Source organism: Mustela nivalis (genome assembly GCF_964662115.1).
Source record: "Mustela nivalis genome assembly, chromosome: 5".
NCBI lineage: Eukaryota > Metazoa > Chordata > Mammalia > Carnivora > Mustelidae > Mustela > Mustela nivalis.
Window position 1 is genome coordinate 63,866,441 of NC_139024.1, and position 26,911 is coordinate 63,893,351.

Here is a 26,911-nt window from a genome sequence, read left to right on the forward strand (position 1 = left end):
ACAGATGTTTGTCGAGTCCCACTGTGGCGTCCCAACACAGAGCCCAGCCAAAAGGACAACCGAGCGGGACTTCTTCTCTGTTCCTAAGTCTTTCTGTGGAGAAGGAAATAGCATACTTAGGGCACTCTTGAAAAATCCTGCCCGTCCTCTCACTCCTTCCCAGCAAAAAGACTTCTTTCTTTTTCAATTCCTTTAGATTCTTTTTTTGTAAGATGAAGGTAGTTGAGCTAAATTCAGCGTTTTAATTTTGTACCCTTGGGGTGAGGAAAAGAGGGAACACACCAGGGGTCTATTTTAAGGCGGTGCCCAGCCTTTAGAAGTCCCTCTCAAGGGACCAGGGCTGAGACTGGCTCTCGGGTTTTCTTTATTCCGTTTTAATGATTTCAACACATCATTTCCCTTGCAGCCCCGCGGTCCCGTTTTGAAGAGCCTGGAACCTAGAAGCGGGCCCGTGTGGAAGTCCGCAGGCCCCTGCTCACAAGCTCGGGGGACTTCATTCAAGCAGACGCCTCGCCTTGGTGCGTTTCCCTCTCTCTTCTGTGCAGTGGAACAGTACCTGTTGCAGGCGGAGAAGACTGCGTGAAATCAAGCAACGCATGGCAGAGTGCCTGCCGCTCTGTTGAGGAAGAAAGAGCCATCTCCTTCTTCCCGCACCGAATTCTGACATTCAGAAGTGCGGAGGAGCGACTCTCGGGCCTGAATACCAGACTCACGTGCCTGCGTGCTCACCTCACTCTCTCTTCCCCGGGAGAGGGGCTTTTACGTGCACCCGTGACCTCGCGGGTGGGGACGTGGACACTCGCTCAGACTCTCGGAACTACGCGGCTGGGGAGCAGACATCGCGGGGTCCCTCCCCTCGCGCTGGCATCCAGCTGGGCGGCCGCGGGACGCGGGTGGGGCGCACCCGGGGTACCGCCTCCCTGGGCTCCGGGCCGCGGAGAGAGAGTCGCTCGCCGCCCCAGCCGAGGGCCGGGGGTGCAGACGAAGGGGCTCGAGGGGGGGGGGGCGCTGCGGGCCGCCCGCCGATATGTGACCCGGCTCCGCCGCCCATGTGGGCCCGCCGACCCCCCGCGGGAGCGGCGGCCGGAGGGGTCCAGGAGCCCCGCCGCCAGGCCCTGCGCCTGCTGCTGCCGCCGCTACTGCTGCTGCTCGCGGCCGCGCCTTCGGGCCGCGCAGGTAAGTGGATGGCGGCCGGGCCGCCTGGTGCGGGACGCGGACGCGAGCGGGTCCGGCCCGCCGCCTGCCCAGCGCCGCCGGGGTCCGTCCGCTCGGGGGTTTCGCGTTCGCGCGCGCGGAGCGGGAGGTGCGAGGGTCGGCGCGCACCTGCTGCGGCGTCAAGGCTGCGGGACTGAGAGTTTCATTCTGCCCGTCGCGGGGCTGCAGGGAGGCGGAGGGAGTGTGACCGCGGTCGCCCTAAGGAGAACCCGCAGCTCGGAACTCGCGGTTGGCGACGGTGACCGTGCGCAGCGCCCTAGGCCGCACCGACCCGCCGCCCTTGAACCGGGACCAACCCCGCGGCTGGCGGTGACGGTTCTACTTGCATGAAAATACCTAGTCCCAGGAACGCTCTGCTCCGAAAGAACAGGGTCTAGAAAGAGGCGGCGTTTCTCGTGTTAAGATCGCCTCTCTTGAGCACGGCATTGTTTTTCCTTTGCAGTTAGGACCGTGTACCGATAGATACGTGCTCTTTGATTTTTACTTTTAACTCTTATATTAAAAGTAAATTTTTAACTGATTTATGACATCAGGTAACTGAAATTTGCTTTGCTGTGTTGTTCAGTTTAAATTCTATCAACTGGAATCCAGTAAGCCAGGATGATTCATTAACCTGATTTCTTTTTTTCTTCTGGTATGTAAGAAGAAGGTTTCTTTTAAAGCAAGAAATCGGGGATTTTTTTTTTTTTTAATTAAAACCAGCAGAGCTTCCCAGAATACTGTACTTTGTAAGAACGCGGTTCAGGCTTTAATGTCTGATGACTTTTCACCCAAAGCTGAACCACAGTGAATGCAGAAGGAAAGTTGCCCTCGAAAGTGCAGTGTTCTTAGTAGTCAAAGAAAACGGTTTTAAATTTGATGCAGTTATTTTGGAAGTAACCCCGTTGTCTGAAGATGAATGGATGAAGAAGATGTGATACACACACATACCACATATGGGAATATTACTCACTCATAGCAAAGAATGCAGCCTTGCCATTTGCAACAACTTGGGAATTATACTAAGTGAAATAAGTCAGGCAGAAAAAGACAAATACCATATGGTTTCTCTTATGTGGGGAGTTTAAAAAACAAAACAAATGAATAAACAAACAAAAAGCAGAAACAGGCCCATAAATATTGAGACCAACCTGATGATTCCCGGAGGGAATGGGGTGGGGGTTGGGAAATGGGCAAAATGTGTGAAGGGGAGTGGGAGTGGCAGCCTCCAGATTTGGAATGAGTGAGTCCTAGGGATAAAAGGTACAGCACAGGGACTATGGTCAGCAGCTTTATAATAGTGTTGTATGGTGGTAGTAGGTATATATGTAAGCAGAACATAACTATACTTGTGGATCCCTATGTCGTACACCTGAAACTAATGTAACATCATGTGTCAGCTATGCTTCCATAGGAAGGAATCAGGGAAGGAGACAGAGACTATGGACTCCAGGAACCAAACTGAAAGTTACAGAAGGGAGGGGCATGGGGATGGGGTAAGAGAGTGATGGTTATTAAGGAGGGCACGTATGGTGATGAGCACTGGGTGTTTTACACAACTAATGAATCGTTGCACACTACATCAAAAACTAATGTAGTACCATATGCTGGCTAATTAAACATAATAAAAAAATCTTTTAAATAAAAAATAAAAACACAGTAATAATAAGTTCAATACCGTCCCAAACGTTATGAAGTGTGTATATAGATGTCAGAAAGATCGTTGAACCATAGATATTATACTCCCAAAAATGTTTCTCTTCTAAATCCTACATTTATTAAAAAATTATAGTTTTTAATTTTGTATTTATAAATATATTCACAATATATTGTGATTTTTTAGTTCTTTCCTACATATGCTGAGTGGGAAGAGACTACTCCTGACTTATGCAGATATTGAGCCTTCAACTAACATATGAATTTGCTTGTTTCTATATTTAATCAGAGAGAGAAATAAAAAGCTTGCTCCATAATTGGGTTAGGGGCTGACATTAGAAAGTAGTAATATTCTTAGCATCAGAGCAAAATTTGGGGGAAGTAAAACAGAAGAAACCCTTTCCTGATCCACAAGATCTAGGTACTTTCTTAGCTCTTCTTTAAGCATTGCTGTTTTCTTCTGGGTCTTCAGGCAACCTAAGGACTGCTGGAAGAACCAGGTTAGAAGCTACCTGGAATACCATACTTACCTCTTAAAAGAAAGTGATTTCTATCCTGATAGGTCAGCTACAATATCTGCTAAACAATGCCGACTTTCTAAGGGTTAAACGATATTACCACTCTTGGGCAGGAAGAATACTTTAATTCTTTGAATGTTTTCACACAAATATTCAGTCACCCAACTCAGTATTTGCATCAGGCAATATAAACCGAACATTCCAAGAGAAAGAAAAAAAATTCAACGTAGCATCAACATTCTAGGAAAATATTGATATTTAATTTCAGGTAAGCTTTTAATGGAATTCAGAACATCTGTGACGTTCCCTCAAGATGGGTATGACACCCACATTCACCGTCATTCTCTACATTCTTCAGGGACAGAAGTTTCTCCAGGGAGTTTATCCCTGTTGCATATCAAACTCTGCCTTTTTGGCCCATTCACATGTATATTCTTCAGTGAAGATAAGGAGATGTGGTCAGCATTATATAAGCAAGCATCTGAAGCCAATTAGAGAAAGTGAGAGAAGATGGCTTCCTACGGTGATCTATCTTCTCCTCAAGCCTTTTAGAAGTATCCATTGCCATAGTATAATTCTGCACGTGCCTGCAAGGTTTCTTGCGGACCACTCCTCCCTGTTGTGCAGGCTTACCTCACACCACTTACTTCCTGCACCGTCCTTTTTCCAGTTTGGAGAGCAAACCAAACCACTTTCCATCTCCAAGACTTCATACTTGAGTTCCCACCACTGAAGTGTTCCTACCCGCTCTACCCCCCGCTGTGACTCCTGCTCAGACTTGGCATCTCACCTCCCATATGCCTCCCTCAAGGAGATCTGCCCAAAATCCCCAAAGAAAAAAAAGAATATGGTGTTTATTACGTCTAGGAACAAATGAGCCTTGCTATAGTTTTTGGAGGTCTCAGAACACAGTCTAAATATTCCTACTATATGTATGCTTATTAGAACTAATTTACTGTAACTCACACAGTGAAGGCATTTGTTCAAACGTCTCTGATATCAGCACAGCAGCGTTTGGATATTCTATTTCACTGAGTAGTTACTTGTACACTCACAAATGGTTTCAGTGAGCTAATTAAGCTCCCCTCATTATTTTTTTCACTTTTAATTTTGAAATAATTTGAAACTTACAGAAAAGTTTCAGGAACAGTAGACTTTCCGTAAATCCCTTAACTGGTTTCTCCCAAGTTCAACGTTTTACCTAACCACAGTACGATATTCAGAACCAGGCCATTAACACTGGTATAATATACTTACCAAACTCTAGACATTGCCAGATTTCAGCCATTTTTCCACTAAGGCTCTTATTCTTTCAGGATCCCGCTTTACAGTCAATTCTGATTCCTCCTTCATCTCCTCCAATCTATGACAGTTCTTCAGCCCGTTTTTGCTTTCATGTCTTTGACACTTTGGGGTGTCATCTCTTCTTAGGATATCCCTCAATTTGGGTTCATTTGGTGTTTCTTCACGATGAGAGTGAGGTTATCCTTTTTGAGCAAATAATACTTGTTAGGTTTGTTATTAAATGAAAGGAGACTGAGACAAAGTGAAAGTTATTTAAAGCTTTATTTTATGGTAAGTATTAGAAGTCAGAATGACTGGCCAGGGCTGTCTCCGAAGACAGCAACCCCTCTCCATCTTCACAGATTAACTTTTATAGAGCAAAAGCCTGGCCACACATAGGCGACCAATGAGATTTTTAACATTGCATAGTCATGTTAGGCCACACGCAGGTGACCAATTGAATTACAATTTACCCTTTCGTAGCTGTTTGAACTAACCTATTACTCTGGTCAGAATTGGCGCTCAAGTTTGGCGCCCAAAAGGCGGGGTTTACATTCTTTGGTGGTTAGGGAGACAATATGTGTGCTTTTTACTGATTGATTGTCTCCACCTGGCCTGACTCGTTCTTGTATTCTGGGCTCTGTTATCAGGAACTGGACGACCTGGCCTTGTATTCTGGGCTCTGTTATTAAGAACTAGCCAACCATATTTTACTGGTTTCCCAGACTTGCTTCTAAGTAAGTTTCTCAGGGGGAGGGGGCAGGGTGGCAGGGTCAGTTTAAGTTTTACTGCACAAACAACAGAATGTCTTTTAACCACAGTGGAGTCGCTCTGGCTAAATAGGCCCTTACAATATTGTCTTTCTCAGTGGTCATAACAAAGGATTTATGATATCCATATGTCTTGTTCGTGGTGATGTTAACCTTGATCGCTTGGTTAAGATGGTGTCTGCAGGGATTTTCATTGTGTAGTTACTATTACCTGGAGCAGACATAAGGTCATTCCTTGTACATTTGCATGGCTTCCACATCTCTCTGCTAGAGGCACTTCCCCAGCCTGTCTAGAAGTCATTGAGTATCCCAGATCCAAGTGTGTTGTATAAGATCACCAGCCTCTCTCTTCAGAATGTACCTACTGCCTGTAACTATGTGTTGAGCTTCCTGCAGAATGAGTCCAGGAAAGGCAGAACAACTGAGGATATTCATTACCTCTGGGAGGTGGCGTGGTATAGGAACAACGTGGTAGGGTTGAGGAGGGACCGACAGTTCTCTGAGTATACCTTCTGCTACAGCTCTGACTATTAGAGCCATGGGTGGGACACATATTTCCCATTTAAGCAAAAACTTTGGACAAAGGAATAGGCAGATGGAATTATTCATGTTATAAAATGAATATGTTAGGATAAGCATGTCAATATAAAAAGGTTAACTATTTTTATAATATTTTATTTAAGACTTTTAAATTCATTTTAGAGAGAGAGCATGGGAGCAGGGGGCAGGAGGGGAGGAGAAGAGAGAGGGACAAGCTGACTCTGTGCTGAACCCGGTGCTCAAACATGGCACCTGATTCCATGACCCTGAGATCATGACCTGAGCCAAAATCAAGAGTCAGCCGCCAAGCCGACTCAGCCACCCAGGTGCCACTCTAATATTTTAAATAAATAAAACTGCATATCTGTGTGTTGCCTTTGTTAGTGCTTTTCACGAAATACTACTCAGCAAATTTGCAGGGTTTTGCTTAAAAGCACATTTCATTACACACATGATGTTTTTTAAAATGATTTTCTATTTGCATCTTTTTCTTCTTTGTACAGCTTTACCAGTATCATTGACACTTATCTCCATGATAATCAAGAAAAAAAAAAGACATCTTCGAAACCACTGCAGTTTAATGTAGCATATATATTTAATAAGTAAAATCATTTTATCCATCTTATTAACATTACACTTTTGCTATGAGTGTGATATTCTGAAAGCATTCTGATTTTTCTTGGTCCCTATTTATGATTATTTGACACAAAAGCTGATACCTGAAAAATGAATTAAATCATTATAATCAATTCCAAGGAATGTTAATTGCTTATAAAATTGGAGAACAAGAAAACTTTAGGGAAAAAATTGCCAGCTGGAGAAATTAAATACATCCTCCAGTTTTCAGAATTCCTTTGGCTAGAAGAACCTGGGGTTGACAGGACGTTATTAAAGTCCCATCCAAGTGTTTCTCGTATGAATCAGCTCTAAAGCATTACTTCCAGATCATTACCTGTCTGCTGTTTGAGCACCTGTCATCACGGGACACTCACTGCCTACCAAGGCAGGATGTCCAGTCACTGCAGACTTCCAATTATTACAGTGTCTTTCCATGTAATGCGCTAAGAGCTTACTCTCTTGCATCTTCTCCCATAGTCGTTCCTCAGTCTCTGCTGTGGAAGCTATGCAGAACAGGATATGCAGATAATTGAACGCCTCACCTATGTCTTCCCCCCTCTCAGCCAACCACCTTCCCAGTTACGTCATGCCAGCCTCTCTCCTCGTCCTTCTAGCATGTGTGTGTTCTCTGCAAGCTCCCAAGCTGCCTCCCTGTAGATCCTGATGAGACAGCCAGTCTACTAAGATTTCAAGCACTACGCCTGGCGTGTTTATCCTTAAATGATTCAGCATCAGTTTCTTAGTGAACATAGGGTTCCTGATGCCTGAAAGCTGCCCTCCTTTTCTTTGTTGTCCTCTCCTCAGAGACACAGACTTGGGACCCTCATTTCAACTCAGGCTTTCATAATAAGACAATTTCACTTGGTGGAGGTAGTTTTCTTTCTGTTTGCTTCTCGAAGGATAGAGGATGGACGTAGGGTATAATGTTTTATCTTGAGCTTGGGTCTAGATGCAATTAAAGATAGTCTTCTCTAGGAAAAAAAAATTTTTTTAATATTTTATGTATTTATGTATTTGTTTGTTTGTTTGTTTGTTTAACAATAGAGAGAGAGAGAGAGAGCACACAAGCAGGAGGAGCAGCAGGCAGAGGGAGAGGAAGAAGCAGGCTTCCCCCCAAGCAGGGAGCCCGATGCAGGACTCGATCCCAGGACCCCGGGATCATGACCTAAGACAAAGGCAGACGCTTAACTGACTGAGCCACCCAGGCACCCTGGAAAAAATTTTTTTACTGATTATCTATACAACTCTAGTTCTGTTTATTGACTGTGGTGGTGACTGTGTTGCACATTGGGCCACAAAATGGCTCCCACACAGCTGCCTCAATCCCTTTACGTGCTGCTTTCTCAGATGCTCACTCTGCCTCCAGTCCCAGAAAATTTGCATACTTTTTCCTATACAGACTTGTCAGTAAGTTATCCTCATACTTCTTTTTTTTTTTTTTAAGATTTTATTTATTTATTTGACAGACAGAGATCACAAGTAGGCAGAGAGGAAGGCAGAGAGAGAGGGGAAAGCAGGATCCCTGCTGAGCAGAGAGCCCGATGCGGGGCTCGATCCCAGGACCCAGAGACCATGACCTGAGCCGAAGGCAGAGGCTTAACCCACTGAGCCACCCAGGCACCCCATTTGTCCTCATACTTCTTGATTCTCAACATATATGCTTTTCATCTAACGTCCTTAAAGTTCCATCCCATAAAGTTGCATTTGTATTTTGGTAATAGGAGTTTTGTTTTGTTTTGTTTTGGCAATTGCCTTGTCCTAGCTCAAGCATTTGCTTACATTATTTCCACTGTTTAAATTTTCTCCTCAACTTCACAGATATTTTGCCTCTTGCGTCAATCCCCTCATCTTTACTTTCTGGGGATTCAGCAGCCCTTAAAGCATCCATTGTTCTCCTCAGTGAACACTGTGTTCATTTTTGAAGAAAGGTACAAGCGAGCAGACACCTCCTGTATTAGTTTTCTGAGGCCACCGTAACAAAGTACCACAAACTGGGTAGCTTAAAATAACGTAAATTTATTATCTCACGGCTCTGGAAGCTCAAAGCCTGAAATTCAGATATTGGTGGGTTTGAATCCTTCTAAGGGATGTGAGGGGCCATGCCTCTCTCCTAGCTTCTGGTGATTGCTGGCAATCTTTGGCCTCCCTTGGCTTGTTGATCATCATTCTAATTCTGTGCTTTTACATGGTGCTCTCCCTGTTACTTCACATAATCTTCCCTCTGTGCCCCTCTCTCTTTGGGTCCAAATTTCATCCTTTTATAAAGGTACCAGTCATATTGGATTAGGGTCCACCCTAATGACCTCTTTTTAATGGGTTACGTCTCCAAGAACCTATACCCAGTAAAGGCTACTTTATGAGGTACTCAGGGTTAGGATTTCAACATACTTCTTTCGAGAGGCACAGTTGAATTCCTAACACCTCACAGGCTCATAGGGCAGGATCCATGAGCCTGGCTTCTGAAGTGCAGAAAAGTTACCTTCTCCGCCTCATGGGGTGGCTCAGCATGTTTATAGTCTATTCCACTGCCAAAGGACATAGCAGTGTCATGGCTGAAAGTCTCTCCTTGAGAAATTGAGGGCAGAGATATGGTCTTCACCTGTACTTTCTGTAACATGAACATAAGAGAGAGCCACCATTTGGTAATGTATTCAAATATGGAATTACTATTTTATAAACCTGAAACTAATGCAATGCTCTAAGTCAATTCTACCTCAATTTAAACAAGGGGGTGGAGAGCCATCAGTATTGTATAATAAAGACAGCACAGTTTAAATTTCTTCAGCAGAGGGGCTCACTCTCCTCAGACCTCCCCTGCCTGCCTCAGCTTCTCTGAGGGGCGTTTCCAGTGCAAAATCCTCATTCTTGCTCCAACAGGACCATTTTCACACTGGAGGCTAACTACCTATCTAATTCCAAGCCAGCCCTCCTCCTCCATTTTAGATTAAAATACAGGTATTGCAAAAAGTCCACTAAATTATCTACTGAACGCTCTACTTTGTTATTTTAAAAGTTAGCTCATAATTTCTAATTGTAAAATAGAATATGACATGCAGCTCCAGAGCAAATAACTTTGGGGAATAAGGTATTGGAGGTGATCAGATTTAAGGAAGAATTACCTTAACACACCAGGCATCCATTTTGAGTTTTCAGAAGTTAGCTATACACCTTGACACAGTATGATTTGAGCACTTCTCATTCATTCAAAGTCACTCATTCATATCTATAAAGAAGAGTTGTAGGCACTGAGGGTAACAAGAAAACAAGGTGTCTCTCTTCATGGAGTTTTAGTCGCAGGCAGGTAATTATGTAAAGTATACATGCCAGAATTGAGAAAACCACGCTTCGTTAGAAAGCACAGGAAAAGGTAACCAATCGAATCTAGAAGGCAGGCAGGGCTTCCTGTACAAAGAGTCCTTTAAACTGAGATTCATAAGAGTTACTGGTATGTGTGTATATACATATATATGTGTGTATATGTATGTGTATATATATGTATATACACATATATATGTATATACACACATACCAGTAGCTCTTATGAATCTCAGTTTAAAGAACCCTTTGTATATGTATATATATGTATATACATATATATGTGTATATATATGTATATACACATATATATGTATATACACACATACCAGTAGCTCTTATGAATCTCAGTTTAAAGAACCCTTTGTATATGTATATATATGTATATACATATATATGTATATTAGATACATAAAAATGTTACATATATCACATTCTTCCTATTTGAGGAGGAAAGATGCATTATATAAGCAATGAGGTGTGGAAGTAAATGTCTTGCTATGAATAAATATTTGCAATGCTTTTAGGAAAAAACATAAATTTAATAAATAGTTATAGGTAGGCTGTTATCCATATTTCATAAAACAATGATAACTTAATATAAATTCAGCTCCTTTTCATTTAAAATATTAGCAGGAAAATACAGGCGTACTTCATTTTGTTGCACTTTGTCTGTAGGGCGTTTTTCACAAACTGAAGATTTGTGGCGAGCCTGCCTCAAACAGGTGGGTCTGTGGGCGCCACTGTCCTCAGCAGCATTTTTTCACGTTGTGTCTCTGAATCACATTTGGGTAATTCTGATACTATTTCAAACCTTTTCATCAGTATTATATTTGTTATGGTGATCAGTGATCTGTGATCAGTGATTGTGAATTTGATGACTGTTCAGAGGATGGTTAATAGTTTTAGCAATAAAGTGTCTTTCAATAAAGTTATGTACCTTGTTTTCTTAGCCATAACGCTACTGCGCATTTAGGGGACAACAGTAGAGTGTAAACGTAACTTGTGTACTCACGGGGAAACCAAAAAATTCATCGTACTCACTTATTGTGATACTCACCGTGGTACAGTGGGCTAAAATGAAACTGCAGTCTTCAAGGTATAGCTGTGAAGCCAAGTCCCGCTCCGAGGGCATTCTCTCTATAAATTACCAGGTAGTTAATATTTCTTTTCACAACTACGGTTCTTTCTTATAAAACTACAAATCACCAAACAAAATGGGGGCAGGAGTATGGAGCTTAGTAGCTCTAGGACAGCCTGACTTCATGGTCATTGGCAGCCTCGAGTCACGGCGGTCCGTGGCTCTTTGCTATACCGAAGCAAACCACACACGGTTATCAAAAGGCACAATTGTTACAGTTGTGGTTTTGCAAGATAAGGCTGGTGTCCTAGGTGTTATTTCCCACTTCCTTAATCAACACAGCCCTTTGGAGGTTCTGTCGGTGTTAGTGAGTACCAGCAAAGAGACTGTTTTAATGGGCCCATTCTCTCAGTTGTCCCTGAAGAAGTTCCAAAGCTGTCAGTGCAGCAGTGCTCTTGACTTCTCTACATGGGAGGCTTCTTCATTGTTGCTTTGCTTTTCTCATGACCTGGGCTTTTCTACATCTTGGTGGCAGTTAAGAAACTTAAATAGCTGATCTTCGGTGTGGCCCAGGCAGCATGTGGGACTTCTGCTCATTTTATTGGATTTAGTTACATAATTCCATCAAGCCACAGTTCAGCCCCAAAGAGGTCTCATCGTAGTCCTGGTCACCCTCAAAAACATCAAAGCAATTACTTGTCACTACAGAGGAGAGTTAGCCTATTAAAAAAATTTTACCTTTCTGACAGTATACAATTCCATCTTGGTCTTGTTCAATTGGAAAGTCTCAGATTACAACGGTGATCGCACCAATAACCTCATTTACCTCAAAATCCCAGTCAAAAATGAACAAGAAGCAAATATTAAAGAAGTGTAATATTAATTACATCAAAATCACCACTAAATTATTACTTCCAAGCTACTTTCCACTACATAATTATTTTTAAAACTCTTACTTTTTTAATTAATTATTTTCTCACATTTTTGTGTTGTTGACGTTCCCTCTGAAAATTTTAAGTGATAGAGTTATGAATAAAAGAATGGCTTTGCTTCTATAAGGATAAAAAGAAGTACTAGTTGTGAAAATGATTTGAAAAATAGATGATATTTAATTAATACCTGTTGATTGAAGTTGGAATTCCCAACAGCTATTCTTTTCAATACCTGAGTGGTCCCAAATGGGCTGCCCTTAACTTTCTTCTTACTTTCATCTTTTTTTTTCTAAGACAAGTTATTAAATAGTAGAGGCTCTAACCCACATTCAAATCTACTTCTTCACAGTTACTATGATGTTCTTTATTACAAATCCAGATAATTTAGAGATCACAAAATATAGAGAATGTCAAGTTCCTGTCCTCAAAGGGCTAATTTCCAAAAGGGAAAGGAAGACATTGATATAAGAGATGGCATAAGATAGTACAACTGGTTTTCTAATAGTGGGGCTGACATACACAAGTTAATAATGGCATCTTCAAAATAGGCCTTCTGGAAGGAGATGCACAGAAATCTCACCACAATGTATTTCTTAAACTCATTTTTTTCAGAGTTCCAAGTAGAAACCACACATGTGGGTCAGAATAGCCCTTTAAATGCCAAACCTTCATCTTGGAGATATGATTTAATTTTCAAAAGCATTCCAAGCCATCTCCAACAAACTTGGGTAATCAAGCTGGGACATTAGGCTATAATTGGGCAAAAACAAGGTTGACGACTAAAAAAAAAAATGAGATGGAATGTCTTGCATGTTTAGAAGCTACCTCTGAAAACGATTGTAGCTGAAAGGAAGCATGCCCCAAATGCCACAAGCTGAGCAGCACCATAGGAAGAGTTATAAACCCTCCCCTGGGAACTAAATGGAAGATGCACTCTCTCTTTGATGCATAAACTCAATATTTCTTTTTTTTTTAATTTATTTTTTATTTTCAGCATAACAGTATTCATTATTTTTGCACCACACCCAGTGCTCCATGCAATCTGTGCCCTCTATAATACCCATCACCTGGTACCCCAACCTCCCAGCCCCCGCCCCTTCAAAACCCTGAGATTGTTTTTCAGAGACCATAGTCTCTCCTGGTTCACCTCCCCTAATATATTTCTTTTAAAAAGTAGTCTCGACTTTAAGCTCTTGCTTGCTACTAGGAACCAACAGCAACAGTCAAAAACATGTTTAAGCACATAAATTTATTTATTGAGGTGTGACTCTAAAGAAATAGCACTGCTTTTTCTGTATGACTCATGCATCACTTATCCACATAAATGCTCATATTCCTGGCAGGGAAAGCATATACTGATTGGCTATGTCCCAGATTCAGACAATGCCTGCTGGCTCCATGAGAGCAGGGCCTTCTGTGTGTTTCTGGGCTCTGCTGTCCCCTAGTGCCTATCAGTTTCTATTTCTAGCACACAGTAGGCATTCAGTGACTATGTATGAATGATGTGATTGTATACAATTCCACCAGGAAAAGCTTCAATGAAGAAGAAATACTTGGGATTTCCTCATTGAGTTTCTTCTCTCTCTCCTTAGAAGCAGTCATCCATCACACAGGAAATTTATAATGATCATACAATCATCCCTTCTTCCCACGTCAGTGTTCTTAGGAGCATTTCTTAAAGGTGGTAGGTGAGCATCCTACTATAGGAAGTCTGTCATAGTCAGAACCCTTGGTATCAGTCAAGTATCCTCCAAATGGCTGAGTCCAACCATGGTCAAGTCATACAGCTTCTCTGGGGCTCTTTCAGTTCAGCTGTAAAGTAAGAATAGTAACTAGGGAGGACAACACTTCACAAATATTGACTGAGCTCTTCTTTGTCCCGGGCACTGTTCCAGGAGGTCTATGTAAAGAACCATATTTAATCATTCCATCAATTCTATGAAGCACATAGTATTGTTTTATTTTACAAAGAGGAAATTGAGGTGCAGAGGTTAAGTGACTGACTCGAGGGCACATGGCTGGTAAGTGGTAAAGCAGGGAGTGGGTTCCAGGGTGGCTCTGGAACTCTAGTTCTTAGAGCTTCTGTCTGACCCACTCACACAAACAATGACTAAAAGCCAGTGAGAAAGGGCAGGGGGCAGGCCTGTGTGAGGTCCAGTATTATTAGAGAGAACATGGAGGCAGCACACACATACAGCAGTGAGTTTGCCAAGAGAGATTAGAGAAATAACTGTGGAAATGGTGGTTCAGGGAAGACCATCAAGTTTACAGGAACTAATGTTAACGTCAACCCATGTTCTCTCCTTTAGAGAACACAGCTGTGTATCTTTTCTTAGGTGAATCATTCCTGAATCACATTTTCGGGGCTGTTTTTAGATGCTTGTTTTTTAAGGGCCCTTGATATGTAATTAGAGAGAAGAGGAGAAAGAGGAGTTAATATTTTTCAAGAGAACTGGTTTACAACTTGAAACAAAAGAAAATCTGCTTTTCCTTTCAGCGTGAGGAAGTTAGAACAAGACAAAAGTCGATCCATCTGAAGGTAGCAATATGGTTGGGCTCTCATTCGGTGGTTAGGAGGAGTCCTGCACAGCTCCTGCTTTCTGGAATAGGTTCATTGCCCTCTGGTGCTTTTTGTTAACTGTTTTAACCTCATTGCCCACAATAAAGAACCGATACAAGCATATAAAGATATTTTCCCTATTTCAAAAGACACTTGCAATATGTAGGAGCCACTTGCCGTGTGTGGGCTACTGTTCCTTCATTAAAAAACATCTGTTGAGTGTCTTTTGACTGTGTCAATCCCCTGTGTACAATGTAAATTGACCAAGGCAGTTTCAAGTTACCAAGACTTGGCAGTTCAGGCAGTTCACACCCCCATTGAATCCTCAAGTGAATCTGGGTCCTTCCCTGCCTCCAAGATTTATGTGAGGCCCATCAGCCCCTGGTTAGTTCAGTTCAAAAGCATGTATTTGTCAGGTGCTGGGGATACAAAGACTGTAAGATGTGAAGCCCAATCTCAAATGGCTCAGAACCTCATGATTCCTTAACTCTGCTCTAGCTTCAGAAGGACAGAAGGGGCTGGGGGCTAGAGACCTTCTCTGGGTAAAGCTGGGCAGGGTTTCCTCTATGCCCAGTTTCCCTAGTTGGTCTTGAGCTTGAGAAACTTGAATAGCCCCAAAGGGGAAGTCACCAGAGGTGGACACATTTGACTGTTGAGCCTCTTAGAGCCTGGTTGTTCTCCTCACTGGTAGATGAACATACAGTCCATAATAGGAAAATCAAATTGCCTCAGCCCCAAAGACAGAGGTTTGCGAAACCACAAGACTGATTACCCTGACCTTTCATGAGTTCGCTCTGAAAACCTCACCACTTTTTATAGGTGTATATTAAGTACTAATTTATACATGAGCTTTCCCCACAGTATAATGAAATGGAAATATCTCTGAGGGTCAGGCATATAATTAAAACTGCAACATTCTTGGAGGAGGTAGTATTAGCTTTGAGGCCACTAGGAAAATGCTCCCTACCATTTCGCTACACCTAGAGATCTGTGTTTATACAACGTAACTCTTGGAACAAATGTAGTAGCCACATTTTATAATATTTCACCAATGATGTTGTCATAGATTTACCCATTTCAATTTACCCATGTCATTATCTATTTTTTTTCCTAACAGAATGACCCAGGTACAGAGACAGGACTTTCTCCTTATGGTGTATAATAAATGAGGCTGGACTAGAAAATCTTTCCCAAAGGCCAAGATATTACAAAAGGAAAATAAACACAGAGAGTGGGCACAAATCTGAATGATGTGGCTTACAGATAGAACTAACCAATCATTATTTGGAAGTTCATTAAGTAGACACCTCCTTGCTGATATTTCACAGCTTTGATAAGCCAGAGGCCATCTTAAATAATCATAACTCAAGGGGGCACCATTAAGTAGCCCTCCATTGCTCAAAGCCCATACCTGGTCAGGGAAGCTCAAAATGAGCCCCGAGTTCCCACTCCTTTTTGAGGTCTGCTGAGTTCCATTTTTTCTTCAAAGACCAGCACTTACCCAGATGACTGTCATCAAGAATGCTCCCCCGCATCCTTTACCGGCGACCAAGCATAGCTTATATACCATCATAGCAACATCACATCATTAAAATAGTCCAAGCCAATATTCATTAAATGGATACACACATGGAGGAATGAGGGTTCTTTCAGTTCCAAAAGATGCTGTAGGAGGAGGGCACCAAAATCATAAAAGCATAGAACAGTGGAACAGGTTAGGGTACCACAGGTAATTTGGTGTGGCTGGTGAACTGGTGGAATTGGCAGAATTGCAAAAGGGAAGTTCAGACCAGATCATGAAGAATCTCATGCTCCAAACTAAAGCTGTAATGCTACAGCACTCCCAGAAACAAAACTCTGTGCGCCAATCCAACAGCTCTATGATTTAGGATATGAAATGGATGGACTATCAGAGAATCAGAGCTGTACTTACAGGCCATAAATCTATGGGAACAAAAATGCTTTTGTTACTCATAAGTTGGCACATGACTCCTGACATCGATGTGGGTGTGACATATTTTCACTTCAGTGCTGAATAAATTATCTTATCAGTACTGACAGGTTAGAAAAATGACTGATCTCAATTTAAATGTTTATGCAGGAATGTCTTCCATTATGTTTTCCCAAATTTGAAACATAGTGCCTAAAAACTTTACAAACATTTAAAAACCACAAGAAAATCTTAGTTATCAACAACTATCTTTGTTTAGGTGTGCTATTTCTTTTCCTTAAAAAAATTGCTAATTCTATTTTTTTATTGCTCCTTTGCATTATCAAAACAGGTAAAAGGACAAATATTTCTTGATAAATCCTTGTCTGTTAGCTTTCATAATATAGGAATTCTGTTGCTGAGACTCTTGGAGGTCTGCCTGTTGCTTCTCCTTTGAAAACAGAGCTGTGAGCTGCCCACCCATCTTCACATACACAGCCAGCATCGGGGCCCAAGCCCAGCCTTCCTCACCAGGACTGCTGTAATTACGGTCTTGCTGGTCTCTCCGGTTCTATTCCTGCCCGCACCCAATCTTTCTCCCTTCAGTAATGAATCAATCTATTTGAAATACAGATAGGTTTGTGGTGTCCCCTGTATAAAGGGCTTCAGTACTTTCCCACTGAATTTCAGACGGAATCCAGATTCCTTCCCAGGGCTTATAGCGATGGGAACTCCAGTTCTATGTGGTTCTTCAAATTCTTCTTGGCCACTCTCCTCTTCCTTACTCCCCCGCCCCCCCAAACACACTGGGCTTTTAACAGTTCCAAGGAACTGTCTTTTTGGATGAGATTTTTTTCTGTCTCAGGGGTCTTTGCCTGGAACCCTGCCTCCCACCCCAAGCTGACTCCCAAAACCCTATCTGAGTAAGTTCTGTGACCCAGTCCTCCAACCTTATTCCTGTTCATAGCCGAATCACCAAATTTATAAGTCCTTATTTGTTTGTTTGTTTGTTTATTTTACTTGTGAACTGTGTCCCTCTTCCTGCTAGTGTGGGAACTACAGAAGGGCAGGAACCCAGCTGTATTCCCCATTAGATATCAACATAGTAGCACCTACATTCACTTCCTGCGGCTGCCTTCACCATGTACCACAGGATGAGTGGCTTAAAACAACAGAAATTTATTTTTTTTAGTTCTGGAGGTTAGAAGTACAAAATCAAGGTGTTGGCAGCACTGTGCTCCCTCTGAAGGCTCTAGAGATGGCTCCTTCCTTGCTTCTTCCAGCTTCTGGGAGTCCCAGGCATTCCTTGGCTTGTAGGGAATCCAGTCCCCCATTTTCAAATAGCATTTTGCCTGTGTCACTGTGCCTTCATCTGGCCATCTTAAAAGGAGACCAGTCATATTGGGTCAAGAAGTCCTTTTTAGTCCAGTTTGAGTTCATCTTAACTACTTATGTTTGCAACAACCCTTTTTCTAAATAAGGAAACATTTTGGAGATTAGGGATTAGAACTTCAGTATATCTTTTTGGGAAGGGCACAATTCAACTCATAATAGCACCTAACAAATATTAGTTGATGTTTCTCATTAATATGAATGGAATTGACTGTAGTGTATTCTGTATAGGAGACAAAGAGCTAAAGCCCAAGGCCAAGGCAAAATATGTTATTTCTACAACTTTACATTTTGCTATGGTTCCAGACTGACAGAAGATCTGTACTCAGCAACTAAAAAGACACCAGAATAGACTCAAACACACCCTTCTAAGAACCCCTGATTTTCTAGTCACCATACATTGTCCGAAGATTGTGTCAAAGCAGAAATAGAATTCCTACTTGCATTCTCCAGGATCAGATATGGACCAAAAAACAAAACAAAACTCTGACAGGGAAAGGAAAATGGTCTCCTACTACAGTGTGTGGTGGGATCTATAGAAATAAATCAATGGCATCTATATCTAATATTTATTAGTACTTACATGGTTTTATATATGAATAGCTAGGATAATAGGTGTTTTTACATCAGTCTTGTCTTTGTTTAAATTCTGATACGGATTAGTTTGCAAGGGTAGCCAGTGAGTGAGGAAGTTAAGAGTGCGGGTTCTGAACCTGGCTCCTCCACTTAACAGGTGTGTGAACTTGTATGCCTTCTCCATGCTTCAGTTTCCTCATCTGTATAATGGAGATGATAATAGGGTACCGTCCATAGGACTGTTATGGGAATTGTAGGATTTAGTTGTATAAAGTGCATAGAATCGTGTCAGCTACATGGTAAGAATTCAATAAATGTTAGCTACAGTTTTCAATATATGCTAGCCATTTGCCTCACTTCAACTAAATATGATAACATGTAAAGGTTTTCACAATGTTTAAATTCTTATGCAAATTAACTTTTTTTTTTAAAGATTTTATTTATTTATTTGACAGACAGAGATCACAAGTAGGCAGAGAGGCAGAAAGAAGGGAAGGAAGCAGGCTCCCTGCCGAGCAGAGAACCCAATGCCGGGCTTGATCCCAGGACCCTGGAATCATAACCTGAGTCGAAGGCAGAGGTTTTAACTCACTGAGCCACCCAGGCGCCCCACAAATTAACTTTATTCACATACTGTATCTACTATTAAAACAAAATCTCTTAGCCTGTCATGAATGGATCTCATAATCAACATAATTTTTAATATTGCCAAAAGATATTCTACTGAAACCAAAACTAACTGAAGCTAGCAAGCAGACAGTCCATATAACTCTTCTTTGCAGGAAGGTCAAACCTCACTGTGCCAAGGGACCTCTTTTTCCATTGATCAAAGATAAATTATTAAAATTCCATAATTAACAAATGTTATAAATGATACAAGTAAATAAACTACTATGAACCCCCCAAAATGATGAATATACATTTCTGGAAATACATGCACAGAGACAAGATGGGAAGAAAGGTAATTACGTAGCTTAATTTTGCTCCGATAAGAAATGGTTCAGAAACTAGCAGACCTTGTCATTATAAGCTCTGTTTTGTGTGCTGGGGTGACAGAGATGGGCTGATATCAGAACGTGACCTCCTTTTTCATGGTAGGGCAGCTCCTTGGTAATACTTTGACAAGGAATATGATACAAGGGAATGACTCCAAATTGATATCTTTTCTGCCTATGTATTCAAATAAACAATGTCAATCGAAATGAAGGCTCTGTAGGCTAAAAGCTGGAATGTTCTTTCCTCAGAAATAGTGTACCAAGGGCGCCTGGGTGGATCAGTGGGTTAAAGCCTCTGCCTTGGCTCAGGTCATGACCCCAGGGCCCTGGGATTGAGCCCCACGTCGGGCTCTATGCTACTCTCTCTCAGCGGGGAGACTGTTTCCCCCACTCTCTCTCTCTGCCTGCCTCTCTGCCCTCTTGTGATCTGTCAAATAAATAAAAATAAAATCTTTAAAAAAAAAAAAAAGAAAGAAAAAGAAATAGTGTGCCAAACCCTAATATCCATTTTTTAATGGAATTCTATTAAAGGTTTTACTACTCTGAGTCCTTGTCAGTGGATTTACAACGAACTTAACTAAGAATTTATCTTTTTAAAATAATGTATCCAAAAAGTTGTCACTGCAATCCTCACTTGCTATTAAAAGGCAAATAAGTTCCCAGTCTTCTCACTGGGTTTTTCATTTTTTATAAAGGTAAAATCAAACTATTAAAACATAGAGAGCAATCCAGACACAACGTGTAAGGGGATATACAGGCTGTGAATGCCAGGAGGAAGAGATTATTGAGCGCCACCTTGGAGGCTGGCTACCAAAACTGTGGTGATACATAGGATTTACCCATAACACAGACTTTTGGAGGAGGTGCATATGCATTTCACAACATTTCTGATTAAATATATCTTCTTTTTAGAAAGTAGAATGACATGAGAAAAAAACTGTTTAATGTTTTAGTTTATTGTCACACTATTAATTTTCTTTAACCTATTTTGATAATTGAAATAGCATTTTTTAATCAGACAAAATAGACTTTATTTATTTAAATAATAATAATTTAATGAGGCAAAATTAACCTCTTTAAAGTGAACAATTCAGTGGCATTCAGTGGCATTCACTGAATGCATACACTACTGTGCATACACTACTGTGACATAGAATTTCTAGAGGATCATTTAAAAAATTATAAAACATGAATCAAGATGTTGGTTGAACCAATGAAGATTAATGATTGACAGCACATTCCAGAGAATGGTTCATTTCAGAATAGTAAAACTGCTTTATTTCCTCTTAACAATGACCAAGAAAATTAAATTACATTAACATGAGCAACACTTTTTTTTTTTTTTAATTCCGGGTTATTTCTTAAAACTGTTTTGGGTATGTTTTAGGCACTTGAAAATTCTGTCAGTTTACTTATATTAAAAGATAAGCAGAAGGGGAACCTGGGTGGCTCAGGTGGTTAAGCAACCTACTCTTGGTTTCAGCCCAGGTCATGGTCTCAGCCTCTAGAGACAGATCCCCCACCCCCATCAGGTTCTACCCTCAGTGCAGAGTCAGCTTGAAATTCTTTCCCCTCCTCCCTCTCTCTCCCCTCTCTTCCTCCCCACTGAGCACACTCTCATGCTCTCTTTCTGTGTCTCAAATAAATAAATAAATAAAATCTTCTTTAAAAACGAGCAGAAATCAGAGTTGTTGAAGATAAAGATTTATATAGATCAAACATTGGAATATATGTCTGGACTCTAATATCTAACATAACTTGTGTTTTAGATCTCCAAACTTAAGTTGCCATACATTGGAATGTTTCAGTTTCTGATCAGTTAGTTCTATGGAGCTAATATATTTTGGTAATATCTTCCATCTGTGATATTATAATACACAGTCTATTTTAATTTTCATTCTTACAAGATGCTAACCATTCTTCGCATGCACATGTCATATGAACATGGAGACCACACATTTTAGATCTGAAAGACCCTTGGAACTTTTTATGTTAAAAGTTTTGCTTACTTTGGAAGAGTTGGAAAACAGGATGCTTCATGGGACTAACCCTGCCCCCATGTTCTCAGTTTCATCCTCAAAGCTCTTATTAAAAATCAGAACTTGGGGTACCTGGGTAGCTCAGTGGGTTAAAGCCTCCGCCTTGCTCAAGTCATGACCCCAGGTCCTGGGATTGAGCCCCACATTGGGGGGTCTCTGCTCAGCAGGGAGCCTGCCTCCCCCTCTCTCTCTACCTGCCTCTCTGCCTAATTGTGATTTATGTCTGTCAAATAAGTTTTTTTTTTTTAAATCAGAACTTCTTGATAGCACAGAGCAGTATTAATTCAATGATAATTATTCATGGCATATGATCTCCAGATAAAAAGACTAATACCCTTGATACACAATGGTTCCAGAGAGTTAGAAGGATAAAAATCGAGACAGACATTGGGCAAGTTGTATCCTTTTGAGATCTCTCTGCCCCTACTACATATATACCCATACAGTGATCAGCTTCTCCTTATTTAACTTTCTTCTTAAAATGAAACTGAGATATTTTATAAAGATGATCAAGTTGAAAGTAGGAGCCATTACAAATATAGCATGTGCACACACACCTAAAAACACACTCAGCCACCTATATTTTGGTTACTCTGCTGCATGTGAAAGAACTTTTGGCTTAGAATTTTAGGGTTGCAGTTACAACGTTTAATTCTAAAGCAAAGGACTTTTTTCTCTCTTTTCATTTGGTTTGTGGAATTACAATAGATCATATAGAGCTACTCTTAGCCAGGGATTACCCCAAGGATAAAACTAACTTCTTTCTCCGACATTAGCCCCAGCCAATTTACACAAGAATCATGGGACTGTAGCTAAAATTAGACCAGTCTTCAGTGACTTAGCTAAATTTCATTTTCTAAGTTTGGTTTGCAGTATCAAAATTTGTTATTTTCCAAGTTCATTGACTAAAATATGTGTATTTAGGATGAGATGTGTCCTTCGTAAAATCTAATTGTTTATAAGCCAGGGCTTTGTGGTCTCTCCAATATTTTAAGTTAACATTTTGGTTCTTACACGTTACCAATGATTTTTAAAATTTATTTTAATTCAAGGATCATCTTTGTTTTCTTTTATAAGAAACTGTCCTCCACTTTCCTTTTGTCTTTTTCTCATTTGTTGGTAGTATCTCAATTCTTTAGCATTTCTCAACAGAAGATTTCTACAAATTAAACCTCTAGGATACAGTTTTCTTAGAGCACAATTATATGACCATATCAGCATTTAATTAAATATGTTGTCATCTTTCAGTGGTTTCTTTTCTAATTATTGCTTTATTATATACTTTAGCAAAGCTAACCTATTGCCAGTCTCCAAAACTTGAGCATTTCGGGGCCATTTATCCTAAATTTTATTTCTGTATCTGGTAAGGGGATTGTTTCTGTTAATAGCTGATGCATTAACCAACTACCCACAAATGGTTTAAAACAATCACTTTATTATCTCTCACAAATCTGAGGTTTAACGGGGGCTCCACTGGATGGTTCTTCCTCTGGTCTCATCTGGAGTCTCTCATGCAGCTTCAGTCTATGGCAGATGGGGCTGGAGGGTCCAGGGTGCCTTCTTTCTGGCCTCCTGGTTGGAAAGCTTGGCTCCACTAGGACAGCTGAACACTTCCCTTTCTGCGTGGCCTCCAGCAGAGTGGCCCAGCTTTTTACATGGCAGCTGAGGACTTCCAAAAGGGCAAAAGTAGAAAAATGCTAGACCTTCTAAAGACTTAGTCCTATAGTTAGTTCTGCCACATTCCATTGATTGAAGTCATCGAGTCAGCTCGGGTTTAGAAGGAAATAGGACATAAATACTGGAAGGTGCGGCTAGTTAAGGCCATGTCTGAAGACCAACTACCACAGGAGTTATGTTTTCCTTTTTCTCCATTAAGACCTTGTTTCTTCTCTACTCCTTTTTCAGTTCTCTGCATCTCTGGTGGTTTACCCAAGCCTACAAATATCACCTTCTTATCCATAAATATGAGGAATATCCTACAGTGGAGCCCACCAGAGGGCCTACAAGGAACTGAAGTTACTTACACTGTGCAGTATTTCATGTAAGTTGGTTCTTTTGCTTCGGGCTGGTTTATAAACCCAAGATTCAGACACCCAGTAAATGTGCAAAGATAAACCATCTACTGTACTAAATGGAAAAAAGAAAAGTTTTCAGTATTCCCTGCTAAATTTTCTTGAACTGTTCTGTGAGATTAAATTAGAAAACCATTTCTTGGTGTAGACAGAAGCATTAGGGGCTTAGGTGAGGGAAAGTTATGTTAAGTGGGGAGAAATTGGTCAAAATGTTATTCTGTGGCTGAGAAGACAAGGAAATCCCTTGTCTCTGAAATGTCTAAACTTAATTGGAATTACAGACATTTTTAAGTGAAACTGAGTGCAGATTACTGTGCCATTAGCTCTTCCTATTGAAGATAGTGAATGGACATTTCCACATTTCACCTGTCCCCCAAAACTCATTATACATCAACAATGAATCTTGGAACACTGCATCAATAACTAATGATCTATTTTTATGGTGACTAAAATAACACAAATTTAAAAAATTCATGGCAAGCAAGAAAGAATGCAAGACGTATAGATGATGCCCATGCTCAAGGAAACCGAGGAAATGGCCAAACCTCAAGCCATAAGCCATGGAGCGTACAAACGAAATACTGTGAAGTCTGAAGGAAAACAACTGCAGAAACTTAAAATGAATCTATACCTTCTTAAACTCCAACAGTAGAAAATAATTCTACAAGAATAAATGTCATAGCATTAAAAGGTGTACCTAACAACTTAAGGATTTCTGCCACTAGAAATTGAGGAAATGTCCCCATGAGCCCCAGTTTGGAGCCACGGAATGTCAGAGAAAAAGAAGCTGAAAGAGAAGTCATGGTCAAGTGACACTTTCACTGTAAAGGCCCAGTAGCCCCGGTGAGGTGGGTGCAGGAGGGAGGGAAGGTGATGTTGGCTGGGAGGCACCCAAGGGGGACTACGACTTTACTAATGTATCTTATAGCACATCAGCCTCCAGCAGTTGCCAAACGTGAGGGTAGGCAGGCTCTCCAGAAAAGGGAATAACATGATTTGGAGAGCAAGTGTGTGACATACCCTCTGTCCTATACCCATTTGTCCATAGAATCTGGCATAGCCCCTCTCCATTATTACCAGAAGGAAGAAAGACAAACATACACACACACACAAGTGAAAAGTTCCTTAAAAGGTGAAAAAATAATGATACTGTTATGCTGAAAATAAATAAATGAAAGAAAAAAAAAAAAGCTTTCTCATGGAACCAGGGAAAAAATTCAGACAAATAACTATTCATAGTTTGAGTCTTTATACAACATGATCTCTAATGGTAAATCCAAAGAGAGAGAGGGAGGGAGGGAGGAAGGAAGGAAAAAAGGAAGAAAGGAAGAAGGAAAGAAGGGAGAGAGGGGAGAGAAAAAGAAAGCAAGCAAGAAGTTAAAGAAAAGATTCTAAGACAAGGGGAAGAATTTTTAAGCAGGCGGCAGAGCTTACGGAAGAGTTGGAAAATAAAAATGCTATATAGAGATGAAAACTCTATGGCTAACTGATAGTAATTGAACAAGTGAGAATGTCTGGAGTTGTGCATAATGAGTACATGCTCAATCTAGGAAAATGTAATAAAAACAATAGGAAGACTTATCCTGGTGAGGTTCTTGAACTTTAGGAAGAGGAAGTACTTTATGACTGTCATAGCAAGAGCAGGGTGCTCGAGGGACGCAGGGGTAGGGGGATGATTTCTGTCTGCTGACACTCAACAGAAGAAAGTGATACATTCTCTGAGGAAAACATAGGTGTGATCTAAATGCTTACCAAATTTCAATAGACATATTTTCAAGCAAGTGAGATGTCGGGAGAGCACTCCCGTGAGATCTTCTTGAGGGGGAGAAAACCACTAACTAAAGATGATATCCAGCTGACAGAGGTGAAGATGAAGGAAGAACTTAGTACTGACAAGATTAATTGTCATTGTAAAAAGACTGGTACATGCACTGAGACTATCTAAGTGAAGAACTGAGACAAAGTATTGATGGGGAATGGGGTTATCAGAATTTCTTATAAATGTTTGAAAGCTAAACAATGATATAACAAATTAGAAGGTGGGGAATATCGATAAGTGTACTGAGTTTCATAGCAAGAAGCCATTAAATGTGATCTAAAATGAAAATATTTCATCACCTTGATAACCAAACTTTCAATATTTTTCATGAACCGTTTTCTTACTTGAAAAGATCTTTTAGAAACCACTAACTCGTGATGATGAAACACTTAAACTACAACAATTCCTTTAATCTCACTTCAATTTCTTTTTCTGTTGAAGTTCAAATCATAGGGCATCTAGGTGGCTGAGTTGGTTAGGCATCCTACTCTTGATTTTGACCTCAGTCATGAACTCAGGGTCCTGGGATTGAGCCTCGGGGTGGGGTTCGGAGCTCAGCGTGGAGTCTGCTTGGGATTCTCTCTCTCCCAATTTGCACTCAATAAATAAATAAATAAATCTTAAATAAACTTCAAATCAGGCTAAATTTGCAACCTTGATTAAAACCATATGTATGGTATAATCTAGTTATTGTCTGTATATGCAGCCAACTAGTCATTCCTGGGTGAATAGAGAAGCATAATGAGATGTCCAGAATCATGTATGCCATATGTTTTAGGCTAATGGGTTTTAGAGTGACTTCCTTCTCTGTTGATAACACATTTCTGATTTTCTGAGTTAAAGAAAAAAAAAAGTACCCTATTAGCCACAACAAAAAGAACAAAGTCATTTTTCTCTATGAAGAAGATATTCTGACCTCTAAGGCAGGGAAATACTTCAACAGCTATTCACAATGACCTCACTTATCTAGAGCCTCATTTTCGTTTTTGAAGGGTTTCTCTGGAAGCTGGTGTTTTAGGAAAGGAGACATCACTCTACAAAGAGGAAGCGGCTGTTGAATGTGCCCTGGCCTCTTTTTCCATTAAGTGAAGCAAAGAGTCTGCAATGTCCTTTATGTGTTTGATTCTGAAAAGGAAAACAAAAAAATAGAGTGATCACTGCACTGTGAGAGCAAATAACTTAGACGGTACAAATTTCCAAAATAAATTAAGAAACTCTCCATGTCAGAGGTCTGACATGCTTGTGCACGTCCAAGATGGACAGAAATACAGAGCAGTGTCTGTCACTGACAGGGCTCCAAGCTCAGCTCCAAGGCCAAACAGTCCTTGGTTTGCAGCCAGGCTGTCATTCTAGCCAGGTAACCTTGGGCAACTTACATATTATGATTTTACACTTTAGAGTGAAGTTTGTTTCCAAGTAAAAGATGACATTTTAACAATAGTTTAAATTCTACCTGCCAAGAGAATTTAGTGCAGAAAATATATAGTGCACTATGGAAAACACAAGCTTTGGCACAAGCTATGGAAAGTGGCTCAGAATCCAGAAAGTGCATTTTCTCCTTCATCAACCTCTGTCATGGGAAGCTGCCCTGCCCCTGGCAGGAGTGAGGAAAGTGAAGGA

The 26,911-nt window shown here is 40.8% G+C and overlaps 1 protein-coding gene across 1 annotated transcript in view; it reads left to right on the forward strand.

Annotated features, from left to right (window-relative positions):
* The first annotated feature begins 963 nt into the window (after positions 1-963).
* Positions 964-26,911, forward strand: part of IL20RA (interleukin 20 receptor subunit alpha) — a 37,019-nt gene continuing 11,071 nt past the window's right edge. The window contains exons 1-2 of the mRNA XM_082730374.1: positions 964-1,176; positions 23,306-23,441. Of these exons, the coding sequence (XP_082586500.1) occupies positions 1,050-1,176; positions 23,306-23,441 (263 nt within the window). The 5' untranslated portion in view covers positions 964-1,049. The remainder of the gene's footprint in view (positions 1,177-23,305; positions 23,442-26,911) is intronic.